Source organism: Passer montanus, unplaced genomic scaffold (genome assembly GCF_014805655.1).
Source record: "Passer montanus isolate IOZ18808 unplaced genomic scaffold, ASM1480565v1 scaffold36, whole genome shotgun sequence".
Classification (NCBI taxonomy): Eukaryota; Metazoa; Chordata; class Aves; order Passeriformes; family Passeridae; genus Passer; species Passer montanus.
Window position 1 is genome coordinate 6,407,429 of NW_024368374.1, and position 16,561 is coordinate 6,423,989.

At 37.4% G+C, this 16,561-nt stretch overlaps 1 protein-coding gene across 8 annotated transcripts in view; it reads left to right on the forward strand.

Annotated features, from left to right (window-relative positions):
- LRCH1 (leucine rich repeats and calponin homology domain containing 1) overlaps positions 1-14,017 on the forward strand; it is a 115,110-nt gene extending 101,093 nt beyond the window's left edge. For 5 of the 8 annotated variants that reach the window (XR_005628290.1, XR_005628291.1, XR_005628293.1 and 2 more), the window contains 2 exons: positions 3,356-3,613; positions 13,018-14,017. Coding sequence is in view for 3 of the 8 variants with exons in the window: in XM_039716573.1 (XP_039572507.1) it covers positions 13,018-13,131 (114 nt within the window). In the remaining 5 variants the exon portion in view is untranslated. The remainder of the gene's footprint in view (positions 1-3,355; positions 3,614-13,017) is intronic. The other 3 variants (XM_039716573.1, XM_039716574.1, XM_039716575.1) reach the window with 1 other exon arrangement.
- The last annotated feature ends 2,544 nt before the right edge of the window (positions 14,018-16,561 follow it).

Here is a 16,561-nt window from a genome sequence, read left to right on the forward strand (position 1 = left end):
ATTCCAGTGTCTGTGTTCCAGCACGTCAGCAATGATGCAGCATGATTTAGTGTGACAAATAATACCTTGGGTAGGAATGGGACACTTCAGCCATATCGCTTAAATGTTCAGTCATTTACATTGTGTAAACATATTGAGCAAAAAAGAGGATGATGATAAGGAATGGCTTTTTGGATCTCATATCATCGTACAAAGATGCAGACTATGAAAGGTTTATTTGTGCCCCTTCTGAGTGACTTTAGAGTCCTGCAAATGTGACCTAATACTGCGTGTCAGCCTCTACTCTGATAATGAGATCTACTATGTGGCAATGTCAGACAGGATTATTCTAAAAATCAGTGTGACTTGAGTTCATGTAGGAATTGCAAATTAAGTAAAACAATAATAGAGAAAACAAAACAGGAGACTTTTGTATTCTAAAAGTAGCAAAACAAAGTAAAGGAGGCAGCCAGGCAGTGACTGTAAAGTGTTTTACCTTCTATCCACCTGTTAGTTCAACTGGTAGTCATGCTAGTCATGCTTTTCAGTTTAATGCAAGGTATATTATCATTGCCACTTATGCTTGTTTTCTAATCACTTCACATAATCAGTTACTTCTCCATAGTTTCATCATGAGATACCCATGAAGTTGCAGTGAGTTTTATCAGGTATGACTCATTTCTCCACCTTGTCCCTCCGGACTCAGTAATGGATACTGTTTGGTCTACGGTATGGAGTTAAGTGGTTCAATACACTCTCAATTACAGCCCTGAAAGCAGAGTTCTGAGGTTACTTTCATTTATGTTTTGGGTATAGTGCATATGTGCTATAGATTTCTTTCTTTAATGCACTTCTGCAAACTTTTGACTTTTTTTACCAGAGTGTACGTCCGAGGAGGTCAGTTCTGAAATGCTCTCTGTTTTCAGTCACTGCAGGGGCATGCAGAATGAGGGTGGTTTGTGCACACAAACAGCTGGTTATACTTTTGCTGTCACATTTCTGTCTTACTGTGTTTATTATGTGTGCATGATTGACAGCTCTATGATTTAATCATACAGCTTCATAGACGTAACATGTCAGTCCATAAAAGTAATTATTAAATAGGTGTATCTTTGTCATTCTTACTAGCAATAATTTCAGTTCCCTAAATGAGAGGGGCAGTGTTTGTCATAGATGGGTTGATGGGTGATAACTTTTATGGAGGTCATGTGCTTTTTCACTATTTCATGATGTTATGTTTTAGTTTTGTATTTTTATTGCACAATATCAGTGCAATAAGTGGAAATACTTCTGCTGTTTTAGAAAAGATTTATATTTTTCATCTACAGTTACATTACAGAAATCTAAAATACATCAAATATAAATATTTTACATTATATGGTGTGAATATAATACTAAGTTATCCATCATCACAGAACACACAAAAGTGGATTTTCCCAAGGCTTTCCCAAGCTTCACTGAATTTAACTAAAACACATCATGGCAGTTTCTGTAGAAAGTTCTTTTTGCATGTGTTGGCTGTTTTTGTATGCTTTGGCTTCTCCTTATGCTGCTTAGGATGTTAATCTTGGATTAGCAACTTTATCAGTATCTGTAAAAAGTCAACCTATTACCAGCTCTCAGTCTCTAAAGTCTGAAATTACTCCCTTCTCCATTTGACTGCAATAGGGACTGTTGGCATTGTTTTTAGGGTTTTTTGGACAAAAAAATTTTAAAAGTCCTTGTTATAAAGGTCTGGCATTTTATTTTTAAAGTATAAATTGAATGTATCTTAGATATTTACTTTTGGTATGTATTTGCAGTAACTAGGAATTGAGTCTTGGATGTTGTTCCAAAATGAATTCACCATTTACTGAGTTTATTGGCTTCTTTGGTATAAATTCATTATATTATGTAGTTGGTAGTCATGAATAGTTTGCACTAAAACTTGTTTCTGTGGTAAGCAGCTTGTGGATGTAGGTGTTCTCAAATAGAGTACTAAATCTATCCCATTTTTAAACAAGATCAGCATGTTTTGTGCTGTCTGTGAGTTTTCATACTCTTAAAAAATAACAGAATTGCACTGAAGTTTATTATCACATTAGAGTTTTGAGTTAAAAAATTCTGGAAAAGGACTGCAGAAAAGTGCTCTTGCTAGGCAGGTTGGTTCCCTGCTCTGTATCTGCTGGCCTAAGTAAGAAAATTTTGCAGCTTTTGACTGCTGGTAAAGCTAGAACCACTCATGGTAAGCATAAGTAAAACAAAAAAGTGTCACTATTTAATTTGTGTATGAATGACAGTTTTGACTTCCAGTTTCACTAGCCACTTTTCAGGGTAGAAAGACATTTAAAATATTTTAAAGTTTAATTTATTTAAAACTGGAGCTTGAAACTGCACTAACAGAAAACAGACATTGAACTTCCATGTCTTGGTTTATTTGGTGTACTCTCAGTTTATTAAGTAAGTGAGACTGAAAAGCTTCCACAGGAGCAGTGTTGTCTCAAACTCTTACTGCATATAATTTTGTTCAGTAAGTATTCATTATCTCAGTAAGGCCTTATTTACAATGTAAAATGGTGTATCTTAGATTGCATTTTGCAAGTACTAGTGTTGCTTGGTTTGATTTAAATGTTAAATATTGTGTGAATATATTACTACTATTACATATTGCACTTCATATTGTATAGCTAGTCCAGAGTAAGTTGCCACATCAAGTCATTGATACTTTTCAAAAAAGGTATGGGGATCTAACCTGCTAATAATTTAAAAAATGCTACATAAGAAATTTAGTGTCCAATGCTTCAGTTTAGAAACTTTATTAAAATTAAGTATAGTTAGTGCTACAATGCCTTTTTGAGTTTCTGTTCCTGGGTACCATTTGAGGTGATATTTGAATACCAAGTTTTAGATTACTATATTAGAGAATTTTGCATACTTCTAATGATTTCTGTAAGTACTTTTTCTTTGTACTTCATATTGCTGCTTCTTGTGCTTTTAACAGCTTTCTAACCCACTGTTTGCTATTTTAAAGTTAGTTGTTTCAGTTGGTTCCATTTAAGCATTTGAATAAGGCCCAGATGGACAAAGGTGTGCAGACCTCATTGAAACGAGCGGATCACACGCACTTCCTCACCCTTGTGAACTTGGGCACAATTTTGGAAGGATTAGAAGGCTTGAGCTCTTCTGTCTTAACATTCTGATGTTATATGATAGCTTCAGTATTTAGAGGAAATAAAAGAAAGCTGGGATGTCTAGTGACTAAGGCAATACTAGGAAGAAACTATTCCTACATGTTTATGCTAGAATATTGTGATAATTTATTTATCAAATCTTTCTATTTTTGTATTTTTAATTTTTTGCACTCTTTTTCTGTTCTAATGGCTGCCCTTCGGGATAGGCTGACCTCTGCTCTCCGTATGACATCCTGCAGTCGGATATTCGTCACATTCGAAAGACTGTTGACACTCTGCTCGCCCTCGGGGAGAAACCCCCACAATCAACTTCTACTTTTCGCTCCTGGGATCTAATAGGCTTTTGTCTTTTCCATATACTTTTTATAGTCTTGATGTATATAACTTATCACTGGAATTTGCTAACAGCATAACCTGTTCGCATGTGCGCACAAACTTTCTGCTTTGTCTCTGAAAAATTACAGGTACTTAATTTCCTTCCTTTGCCTTTCAAACTTCTCCCTTTCCCTTGCTTCCCTTCCTTGTAATATCTTTATTAATCTCTTGAACTAGAAGAAAGGAGTAGCATCTTGAAGGCAAGTCCTATGTCTTCTCTCCCCTCTAGCTGTAGTTTAAGAACTTATGTATCTCTTTATTTATAGCTTTTCTTTCATGTTGCCTAGACTACTCACTAAATGTGTTAAAGCAGTGAAGCTCCTCTTATTCCATATTTGCGTGTAGGCTAGATGTGTATCACATGCTAAATAGAGCTGAGCCTCTTACTTTTTGTGAAAATCCAAGAATGCTGCAGATACTGAAGCAGCTTCAGGTGGCACTTCCAGCAGGTGATAGTATTTTCCGAGTGGGTGCCAATTATCTCTGCACATACTGTGTTAACAGCACTTAGAGAACTATCTTTCAAATTACTGTGGTTTTTTTTTTAAAGTCTTATATATTAACAAGAGTACTGTAACTTGAAAGATTATGTTCTGATTAAATTCCATACTGGAGTAGTTAGATTTTCCTATGGTAGAATAATCTTTTTCTTCTGTAACACAAACCAGTGTTGGACTCCTTTTAAACACTTGCTACATTAGACCCCAAAGGTGACTGTAAATTACAGTGGGTATGAGCAAGCAGTAGAATCCAAGGGACTTTAGAATGTTTCAGGATGAAGGCCATGCAGTACAGTGACACAGTTTGGGAATAAGCTATTAGATTCCTTAATCTGCCATTCTTTAGTGTGGCATCAAGCAAGTCCCATCATGATCTTCTCTGTTTCATCACCTGTGCAAATGCAGATACTGTTTGTTCGTTTGTTTGTTTGTGTAACCAATGGAGCAAAGACATTGTAGCTAGGAAAACAGATCCTCTGGGAAGACTTTAGCTTTTCCATCCTAGGAAGTTTTAAAGAGCAGTTTAGACATACATTAGGCAGCAACTATTTTGGTATGTTTGAATTCTGCCTCTGGTTAGACTGCTGGACAGATGACTTCCATTTCCCTTCCAGTTCTGGGTTCTGTTCATCTACTCTAAACTTAAAATAAGAGAATTTTTGGGTTTTCTCCTTACTAACATGAAAGATACAAAAGAAAATTGATTGAAAAATACAAACCCTCGAGTGTAAACCTGTATCAACATTGCAATATTGGCCTAGATGCTGCTGCCTAAATTTGTAACTCAGGCTAGCTAACCAAAGGACCTCAGTTTTGTGTCTTGGAAATACGTGCATTCATTTCCACCCATCTAGTATATAATAAAATAAGGTGTCGACTTCTAGAGTATAACTAGGATAAAAGTTTGTATGTTACTAATTATTCTGGCCATACAGTTATTATTTAATGCTGCTCTATAAATATCTCCACTCCACAGATACTTGTAAAATTTTATTTAAAAACTTTTAAATGCAGCTCTATTCCTGGTTTCTGTGGCTTAAATACATAGATATAGATATATATATAGACAGATATTCATAAAAAGTAGTGTGTTATTAGATACATATTTTACAATGGAAAAATTAATTTCTGATGAGGGATAAATAAAAATCTTTAAAGGGTTTGGTGTCTGGCACCTCTCAGTGCATACATACAACAGCTTCATTGTAAAGAGTGTCATCTGTGACAAAGCAAGAGTTCAGTGAGTACATCTAAGCTTTTTATTTGGTGTGTAACTGTAGACTTGTGCCCTCATCCTGCACAGGCCTGTCCTCTGTGTGCCTAATTTTAGCAATTCCAACACCAGGCACTTGTTTATTCAATCACAGCTTGACATTTAAGCTTCCACTTTGAGCAGATCTTTGTTTTGATTTTTTTGTTGTCTTGTTCTAAGTATTTTGCTTTTCTGATGAAACTGAGTGATATATGGCTTGAATCAGTTCAGAATCTACTAATATGTTTGTTTATAATCCAGTGTTGGCATTTGAGACAGAAGTAATGTCTTCTATAGGATTGGGATTTTGCTATTGCTCCCGTAAATGGTAAACAGGTCTCCTGTCAATAGTTTGTGTTGTGCCCTCCTTATATAGTGCTGAACTGCAATGTATGAGTACATCTTTTCAAATTAGAAAATCGTGTGGAGAAAGATTGTGCTACCATCCTATAATACTCATCTGTGTCTTTGTCTAATAGCACATCTGGTTATCCACTGTATCCAATAGCCTGGAGGGTGGTAAGAGGAGTAATCAGTGTGTTTTGCATTTTCAGTGTGCAGAAATGGAAGTTCATGTCTCCAGTGGTTTTGAATGCTTTGTCAGAGTAGACATGAACTGCTGTTGTGCCAGTGTAGACCAAGTGAACATCCCCCAGTCACAGTGACACTTAACTCTCAAATTTGACCGCAGTCCTAACTTTGTATATGCTTACCTTGCAAACAGACTCATCACTCAGGGACCATTTTCTGTGTGTTCTCAGCTGTGACAATATCTGGTATTTAAAGTGTAGCATTATCTTTCTGGTAGTTAGAGATGTGAAGCCATCTTGAAACAAATGGTGAAAAACACCAAACATACCTGGTTCATGACGAGCACAGCTGTGCTGCCATGCATGAAACTTAGCCAGTTTGGTATTTTTTGGGGGTTGTTATTGATTACACTTTCAAATATCTATAAATTTTACAGGGAAAGAAGTAGTAAAATTACCCTTACCTTTTCTAAGTCTGAATATAAAAAAGTTTCTCAAAATCTATTTCAAACGTAATGCAAATATGAAAAATATCTGTCTTTCCATCTCTGAAGTCAGTAATTATTACACTAAATGGAGAACTGGAAACTAAAACATCATTAATCTACGCTAATGGGTTCTTTGCTAAATTCAGAGTCCCACTTCTGTGCTGCTGTTCTGTGGCTTTAGTACTTGTTAACCAAACAGTTCAACTCTTTGATGGTTCCTCACCTTTGAGGAGATGTCAATATTGAGCTGTCCAGTTAGATATAATTGGTACTTGCTTCTCATAGCCAGTCACATAATTAAGTTGATCGCCTTGAGTTTTTTAAAAAAAGTGCACCGTAGTTCACCCCATATTCATTAATAACATTAATTATTAATTAATAACATTAATTATATTTGCTCCTCTGTTTCTTTCCCCATTCATTTTTTTTGCATTGCAGTGATCGTCAGAGATTTTCAAACATGATATCCTAATAAATGGGTTTCCAATCTGTACTGTGCCCATCGTACTCTCATGTCCTGTGGAGGTCATCTCACTCATACTGCAATAAAATAATAAATACAGCTTGTAGTGGATATTCTTGCAGGCAAAAGGTGTTTGCACTGGATCACAAGTGGCATTTTGAATTCAGGATTTGGCTTTCTTTTTCCTTGATACAAAAAAAAATATTTTCAAGTGCAGTGTAATGCAGTGTAGTAGTACTTCAAATGCCTTTTGTATAGTAACAAGTTTTTATAGCTAAAAGCTGTATATAGATCCCATTGTGCTCTTAATAAGTGTTCTGAAAGTTGAACATTATGTGAATGAGGACTGAATTAGATGTGAGCAAATATTCAATAGGGTTTTCTACTCAGTATACATTAATAAGTTGCCAAAGAATTGCCATGTCCTTGTTTTTCACAAAAATTTTTCTGCTGTTACCAAAAAAAACAAACAAAACCAACAAAAATCCCAGTCATACATGCAAGTTAGGAAAAAAATATGGTACAGCTGGTTTTGGGAACCTTTGCCATTTCCTTAATTTCTAGAACAACAAACTGTATTATGCAGAAAGAGCAGTAGAAAAACACTGTAAGGTAATGACGTATTCTGTTTTGATGATACAAACCCTCATCACTTTCTCAGAATTTAATATGTAACTTTATGGTATAATTGGTATTTCCCTTGTAAGACTGTGTTTTCTCTTACTGTTTCATGTGTGTCTTGTCTTTACTAAGATTTTTGTTCCTTGAAGTTTCAGGTCACAGTTTTCTAAGCTTGTTAGAATAAAACTATGAGGGATTTTATAAAATATATGCTCTATTTTTAAACTTTATGGTTCAATGTCATAATTTATTGAAGAATCCAAAGCCCATCATTGGATTGGGCTACATAGGCAATTACAGTTTTGCAAATATTTCCAATTTATTGAATGTGCAGACGATGCACCTATCTAGGTGTCTAACTGGCTGTGACTGCAAATACATGATTTTGCAGCTGCAGTATAGCCTGAATTACTGTGCTTTTTTCTATCTCTTTTCATTTGTAGTTGAAATGGTAGTTCAGGGCATCTGGGCATATACAAACATCAACAGTAATAGTGGAAAAGGAAAAAATATATAAAAGGACATAATTTTAAATTGCCTTAGATATATGAGAGAGTAAATATTTGCTATAGCTTTCTTTTCTGACCTTTAGAAAGAAAATTGGTTTTGTCCTAAAAAAAATGCAGAAGTTGAGTATATTGGACATTAAGTTTGCTTGATTGTAATGTCCTGAAGTTTCTTTTATTGACTTCCTTCTTCAAAATAGTTGGCTTCAAACATGAAATGATGGGCATTACATGGACTTAGGTTTTTTAATTTGTGCTTTGAGGAATTGCACATTCCAATACTCATTGTTTTGTTAATATTTTTCCCCTGTAGATCTGAAATCTCATATTCTACAAATACAAGGAAAAAAAAGACTCTCTGAATCATGGGGTTCCATTCCTCTAATTTGTTAGTGTTTTTACTAACAAATACAGACAGTTGGGCTTTGCTCTTATCATGATGTGGTCATTTTACCACTTACCAATCTGATATTATGGCAGCAATGTCTTTTTTATAAATACTTACTGTATCTGAAGTATGCCAAGCTGCTTGCCCTGCCATAAACTAATTCAAACAGTTGTCTTGTCTTTGAAGTCATCTAGTGTTGAATAAAAATAGATATGTGTGTGAAAGTGTGTCACGTGTTCTTGAGGGATTAGTGTCATTGTGTATTCCTAACTTTCTTCTATCCTAAATCAGACATTTGGTTCCAGGATTAGAAGCTTGCTCTGGCAAGCACATGCACACTTGCACATTTGTGGGTACATATGTGGTACTGTCTCTTTGTGCTGCTTTGTGATTCAGCCTCCTGCTGCTGCCTCCTTTTTGTGCACTTAATGTTTTTTTTCCTTCAGGAAGAGTTCTTTTGCTTCATTATGCGTTTGAAAACATCTTTATCCATTCAAAATGGCTATGTGTCTGTAGAAGGTGGTTTGCTTGCAACAAGTAATTTAAGTTCCTTTTTGTCTTTAGAGAGAAAAAAGGCAGTAAAAATATATTAGATCTTCATTTGTGCAGTAGATAGAGAATAGAGAGATTGGTGCTGCTCTGAGAGGAGTGACAGCCCTTCCCACCACAATTGTTTTAGGCTGGTCTGTAGAGTTAGTATCCATTTCTTCCATCTGTTCTTTCGGGGTTTGTTCTGTGGTGGTTTCAACAGGGGTGTTTTTAGAGAGAGAATTAACACCTCTATACAGAAATGTTATGTGTTTACATCTGTTGTAATTGGGACAGAAATTTTATTTAATGCGGGGAGAAGTGAGTGAAGTTGAGTCTCCTCACAGTCAGAGGTGAGTTCTCTTGGTTGGTCAGACCTTTGCTTCAAAATGCTAGGATTTAAGGAAAGCTTTGAAATCTTCATGGCTTGCAGCTTTGCTGTTGGTGGTTTCCAGAGAGCAGCTGTATCTGGTGAGGGAACTAGGCAGAGCATGGAAAGCAGGGACAGTAGCTGAACTTAAGTACAGAGACAACTGGGATGGTGCTGCTGTTATGGAAAACTGTTGTTTGTGCTTTGGATTCTGTCCTTGGCAAGATTTGCCTTTTCCTAGTCTGAGAAGTAAAAATGTGACTCAAAAACTGTGATTTGAAAAGTATGGGAGTCAGAGTTGATGAAAGCCATTTACAAAGCTTTTAAGATAGTGTTTACAGCTTACATATCAGAACTGATTTGTGACACATTAAGAGAAGCTTGTCATTTGTAGGAGATGGCATTGGTCTCATTGTCAAGTTTGAAAAGTTCATTGTAGCCATGTGTTTAGCTGCAGAATTATAAAATACTAGCCAAGTGTGCTTCACAAGAGAAGGCTGCCAAGTATGTATGTTTTGACCATGAAACATAGAATGGTACATAAAAAACTTAGGTGGTGGGAAATTTTTCACTCCTACAACACAGTTGTATGGTCCTATTTTTTTTACAGACCTCCTAGAACAGCTTTCCTGATTGGAGTATGCATCTTGTAAATTCAGCAGGTAGAGAGAGGTTGCTTCATACAAACTAAATTACTATGCTGTATTTAAAATAATTTGATAATGCTTGCCTTTAAAAACAGGAAAAAAAACATATTGGAAGGGTTTTTTATAGGAAATGGGGCATGCACTCCCTTATGCTTTAAGTGCAAATGTGCTCACAAGCAGCTGCAAAAATCCTAGCACGAGAGCATGACAGAACAGCTCAGTAGGTGCTACAAGGTGCCACAAAAATGGTGGGTTTGGAATTTAAATTCTAAAGTAAACATTCTTAACTGTGGTGGTTTAAGTAAATCTGACTTCAATAGCAAAATGCAGAATATTTTCAAACATAAATATCTAGCAAGGTAGGTTTTCTTAGCATTGGGGTTTTGGGTTCAGTCCATACCCTTCAGCCCTGTAATGCCAGTCCCTTGGTTTTCATCTACTGGATTCAGTAGGCCTTCTTATTAAATGCCTTTTGTCTAGCATGGAAGAATAATGAAATACTGGCATGCTAAGGGCCACCAAATCTGTGAAACAAGAGGCTACTGTGCAAGGACACTGGAAAGAAGTAGAAGAGTGTGGAAAGAACAGCATTTCACTTCAGGTGTCTGATTTGTATTCTCAAATAAGATTAATGTGGTTCTTTAAAAAAAAAAAAAATCAAAATCAGAGCATTGTGGATTTTTAGATGAACTGGCTCCCAGGACAGTAGATTGGCAAAATGTCTAGGTAGAAAGCACACCTTTGAAGTAGAAGAGTATTGGGTGGGTTTTTTCACCCTTTTATTTGATATCACTGTATCTACCTTCTTGTGTAGCTACTCCAGAGCTAATCAGCATCAGTTTCGGAGTTTGCATCCTAAACTATGTGATTTTCTAGAAAAGGTGCTTTTTTTTCAGATGAATAAAAGTTGGGAGGAAACAATCTCTGAAAGCTTGCAGGTCAATATTTCAGTCAGAAGAATGAACTGCAGACTCACTGTCTTAACTTAAATGATCAGTTTATGATGGGTAGGTTTGGAATGGAAATGTGGCTGATGACCTGGAATGGCTGCAAGATGGGGGAAGTTCCTTGGCCTGACTGGACAAGTAGTTGCAGCAGAGAGAGGCAGGGTGGCTGGCAGGAGCAGGAGGCTGTTGCCACAATAGTCTGGTCAATGTGAATCAGAATCCACTAACTCAGTGGAAGTAGTAACTCAGCATTAGCAAGAATATTACTATATGTACGTTCTTCCATGTGGGGAAATGTATGTTGTCCATCTCCTGCAGACCTACTCAGCCAAGCTCCTTGAAAATTATCTCTTTGAAGTTGTTTCTTGGGTCTTAAATAAATCTTTCAAACATAAAATAATAAATACTAAAACAACTTCAGTAGTAAGTATAAAATGTAAACAAAATACAGATAAATTACAGTTACCAGTATCAGATGCTGTGATTGTGAATGAAGTTTGGCTCTTCTCTTCAGGTTCAGTAATTAATAGGTATGTTTTGTAGTTTTTCCTCTCATTGAGGCTGGAGTGGGCTGTGAGGAACTTCACAAGAAATTTAAGCAAGCTAAATGTTGGTTATGCATAAGGGAGATATTCATTAACAAAAGAAAGTAATAAACATCAGAAGCAGTGGAACAGCTGTTTGGTACTGATACTTTTCTGGAGCTGTGGCCCACTGGAGGAGGTGTCCTGAGCAAGGACTGGACTAAAGTGGAAGGACATAAAAGAAATTAGGTGCATGATGTAACAAAGACTGTACAAATTGTTCTTGTGTGTACCAGTTCCATTGTACTGAGTTGTAAGGGTCCACAGGAATCAAGGAAGGGACTAGAACTGAAAAAATGTGTCATGAGAAGAGAGCTTGAAGAGATCAGTGAGGTTTAGATTGAGGAATTAATCAGTATGAGGAAGTGTGGAAAAGGACCATGAATTGTACAAAGATAAAATAAGGGACCCTTAGTTAGCATTACAGACGCAAGAGGAATATTCAGTAGAAGACAGGCATTTAATTAAAATGGAATCTTAAATGCGTCAGTAGTTTTAAAAGCTGAAAGCTTATTCAATAACTAAGATATTCACTTGTGAGGATGTCAAAACCACCCTCTCTGCAAAAAAATCGGTATTCCAAGTCTGCTGCTGGTTAGGTATGGATGTTTTTGGAAGGAAGGGTTGGACCACACAGATGGTGCCCTTTTCATGCTTAAAGCAATGCCATAGAGCTGAAGGACTTCATGAGCCAGGCACTGTTTCCATGTGTTTGTGTTTAATAACTCTGTTTGGATTTTTCTCTTACCTGTATATTTTTGTCATCCCACTTACGCTTTTGGCTTCTGTGTTGTGGCAGTGAGTCTCACAGTTGTAATTATGGTTTATGTGATGTAGTCTGGCTTTTCCATCTATTATAGACCTGCTGCCCAATTTCTTAATTTCATTTCTGAACAAGAATACCCAGTAACATTGAGAAAAATTTTCTAAAGAGAGGGCCAGTCATCACACAAGGCTGCCCCTCTAACACTTTCTCTAATTATTCATGGGTGGGTGTCTTGCTTGGCCTGTAGGAGATACAATATTTACTGCTTGACTGTCTCCTGCTATAACAACCTCTGTGGACAGCTAGTGAGCTCCATCCTGGCCATGACTGCTGTGTCCTTATGGTGAATAAAGTTGATTCCTGGGTGTTTCAAATAAGGTGCCAATACTCAGAATGAAACACTTTGCCCCCTGAATGCACAACATTGCACACACTTCCCTGGATGTGCTAGTGTGTGGATTTCAAGGTGCATATCCTGGGCCCTGTCTAGAGCTCAGTGGGAGAGTGGGGGTTTTTTGGTTTGCTTTTTTGTAAAGTCAGCCTTCCATCCCCCATCTCACACATATGTCATGACCGGTCAAATGCGGTGTTACCCTGCTTTGTAGGTGAAAGTTTGGTGCGTGCTTGCTGGCCCCCACTCTTAGCTCTTTACATGCTATAATGACTGCAGAACAACTTGGCTTCTGGGGCCCCGAATATTAACAGATCTCTCACTAACTCTTAGGTGTAGCAGGAGCAAAATCAGAGACTTTCTGTCAAAATCACAGGAAGTTCTTTTTAATTAAAAATAGGAAATGATTCCTGCTTGCTGGAATTTGTGTTCCAAATGTGATCATGTGAAGTGAGGTTCTGGAGTAAGTATTGAATATTCTAATTTTTACTCCTTTTTTTGTCTTTTTCTAGGAGAAGCTCTGCCTACCACATCACATCCTAGAAGAAAAGGGCTTGGTAAAAGTGAGCATAACAGTTCAAGCATTGCTAGATGTAACCACAGTGAAACAAGCTTTATTCACATGAAACTACCCTCTCTCTGCTGTTACCAGCTACACTGTGCCATGAACGAATCAAAAACTGCCCATTTTTTCAAACTGCATTGAAGACAACTCCAGTACTCCAAGAGTATTCTTAGCATTTTAAACCTATGTTTCAGACTGTACATATGTGTCGAACTACAAAGCAGAAACTGAACAGAAACATTTTCTAGAGGAAGTTGGCACTTCACTGCTTTTATAGCTCACTTTGTACAGTACTTACTAAAACAACACCTCTCTGCCACTTAAAATCGTGTGGAGTACACAGCTGTCTTGCAGCAAGATACTTTGTATTACTAAACTAAGAGTCACTGTAATCACCTGGGGGGAGGGAGAAGGGAGAGTAAATCAGACTGCTACCACCTTAGGTTTTTCTGCAGTTGCTTCAGGCTATTGCCTTTTAAAAATATCCAGACATTAAATATTTATATAAATATTATTTATTAGTGAGTTGTTATTCATCCTTTGGATGCAAAATGTAAATTAGGAAACTGTATTTTATTACTGCTTTTTTTGTGGTTAAACACTTTATTTTAATATAAATACTTTGTTATTTTTTATTCTACTTGGTGTGCAGTAGCTCTAGATCTCCGTAAATGGTATTTTCTAATATGTAAGATAAAAAGCAAACAAAATAGGTGCTTCTATTAAAAGAACAGCTAGCTGGAATGGCATTCTTTATTTCTTGAATCTGTGGAACATTGGTAAAAAATTGTCTGCATTCCATTGAGTTTCCTACATTCCAGTAACACCTCTCCCCTCACTAGATAGACTAAATTGGCTGAAAGTGAGAGCACACCCATTTTATTTGTATATAGATGTTTAAAGACAAAAGGAAATATGTAAACTTGAAAAACAAATGTGAAAAAATATTTTTGATTGCTTATTTTACTATGCACAAGACATTTAACTTTTGCCACAACAAAATTATTTATGTGCATTAGGATCATGTGTCTTGAAATGTAATTTTGCACTGTAACTTGATTTATTTTAAAGATTACAGCACTACAGAACAAATAGTAAAAAATAGCACAAGAATGTTAACAAGATTAACAGGTAGCCTAAAAATTAACTTGTTTTCTTCAGTGATTCCTTCAAGAGGAGACAAAATTACTGAAGTTGCCAAAGGCAGTCTCAAAGACCCAGTCTTCCAGATCCAACTTGCCTGGGTGCAATGCTTCTCTTTAAAAATATCCACAGAATTAAGCACAATGTTCTGTAGTGCACATTTGCAGCATCAGACCTCTACTTCCACGTCAGCAATAGGAAATAAAAGTTCTTCTCCTTCTTACCACTTTACATTTGCAAAGAGGTTTTTAAAAGTATACTTTATTATTAAGACATCACGCATTTTAGATCAGAAAGTTCCAGCACAGTGATTCTTCTTCTCTCTGGAACATCCTATTTTCATTCACACAAGAAGCCAGTGATGGGACTTGGGCAAGCAGGACGGGGCAGCTGCATGTGGTGAAAAGGGAAGCAGGGAGTTTGAAATGTAGAGTGGCAAAAAAAAAGAGGTAAGGGGGTGTGAGGACTAAATATTTAAGCAAGAGGATGTGGAGAGAGTTACTGTATGAAGGCTTTTGGGCAGAGTGATGCATACCTGTCACTGCCCCCTCTCGAGGCACTGCCTTTAGAGCCGCCCATGCTCAGCAGCTGCTGAAGGCAGAGCACTCACTGCAGCACCATGCCCATGCTCAGCAGCAGATGTGCTGAGCTCCAGCCGCTGCTGAAGGCAGAGCACTCACTGCAGCACCACCGCTGGCTGTGGGGCTGGGGGCAGTGACAGCAGCGTGTGGGGAGGAGGAGGAGGAAAGTGGACTCGCAGACAATGAGGCAGGCAGTATGCATGGAATATCCAGTTACTTCAACCAAAGCAAAAACATTTATTTTATAGAGGGAACATAGACTTAAATTGTAATTTGATTGGCAGCTAGCATATTGTTTCCTATAAAATGTACTGTGCACTTTAACACTAAATGAAAATGTATTTTACTATTTTACAGAGCTGCACAAATATCTGTTTTGTCAAAAAGCACGAGCAATGTAAAGAAAATAAGTTTTCAAGTCAGAGTTTATCAAATTTTAGAAGCATTCAAGGATCAAGTATAAAAATAGGAATATTGATTTCTGCATCTTGAGGGTAAAAATGCAGGTTTCCTGAGTATTTTTTTACAATGTATATATGGCAACATGAAGCTTTGTAATTATTATTATTTTGACAAATCTTGTTTTTTCATAATTAAAATTTTGTTTTTCTCCTGATAGTGTCTTTCACTATTTGCTTGAAGTTGGCTGTAAATAAATAGCTCTAAGTATTTTGTAATACAGCTTTTTTTTATGCAGTCTTAACCTGTATGGCTAAAAAGAGACTCTTCATGATCCTTTGTACAATATTTATATGTGCAATAAAACATGCATGGCAAATCTGTAATACTCTCTGCAGTGAACATAATGTATATAGAAAATCTTTACTGTAGTTACAATTAAACTATATTATTTGCAGAAACCCTTTAATGCCTATCTCTGTGACTGATCATTTCTTGTAAAAGACATGGCAGTTGGAGAGTGGAGCACTGGAAATGATGGGTTTGGGGATGGGGATGATGATGACGTGATGCAAATAAATGAATTTTGCAGCTAAGGAGGCATAAGATCCAGCTGGTAGCTGTTGGGTACCTGGAATGTTCTCCCTGCAGCTTTGCTGCTGCTGTTGTGAAGGCCTCCTGCCAGTCTGGTAGTGGCAGTGAATTACCTGCTTCTGCTGCCAGGGCTGGGCTGGGCTCAGGGAGAGTGGAGACTGCCCTCCTTCACTTTGCTCCTGCTCACATTGGTGTATGAGAGTTGTTCATTTTATTGCTAACACTTCTCTCTACAGGGCAGCCTTTTCTTTTGAAATGCAGAGATTGTTCTTCAGCCTTCTGCTTCAGCAAACAAAACGTGAAGATTGCTGGAGAGTACTGAATCCGAGCAGCAAACACAGTAATGCCTTTGGCCCTGGGCATAACCCAGTGGGTGAGGGCTGTGCTCAGCTGCTTTGCTCTGCCCCTGGCTGCAGAAACAAGGAGCAGGTCACAGCATCCAGCCTTCTCTTGCCCATGCAGGTTTCTAGTTCATTTTACTGCTAACACCTCTCTCTACAGGGCAGCCTTTTCTTCTGAAATGCAGAGATTGTTCTGCAGCAAACAAAACGTGAAGATTGCTGGAGAGTACTGAATCCGAGCAGCAAACACAGTAATGCCTTTGGCCCTGGGGATAACCCAGTGGGCCAGGGCTGTGCTCAGCTGCTTTGCTCTGCCCCTGGCTGCAGAAACAAGGAGCAGGTCACAGCATCCAGCCTTCTCTTGCCCATGCAGGTTTCTGAAGTCATCCACGTACAGATTCTCCCAGATTTCAATTTCTCTAATGGAGTGTCT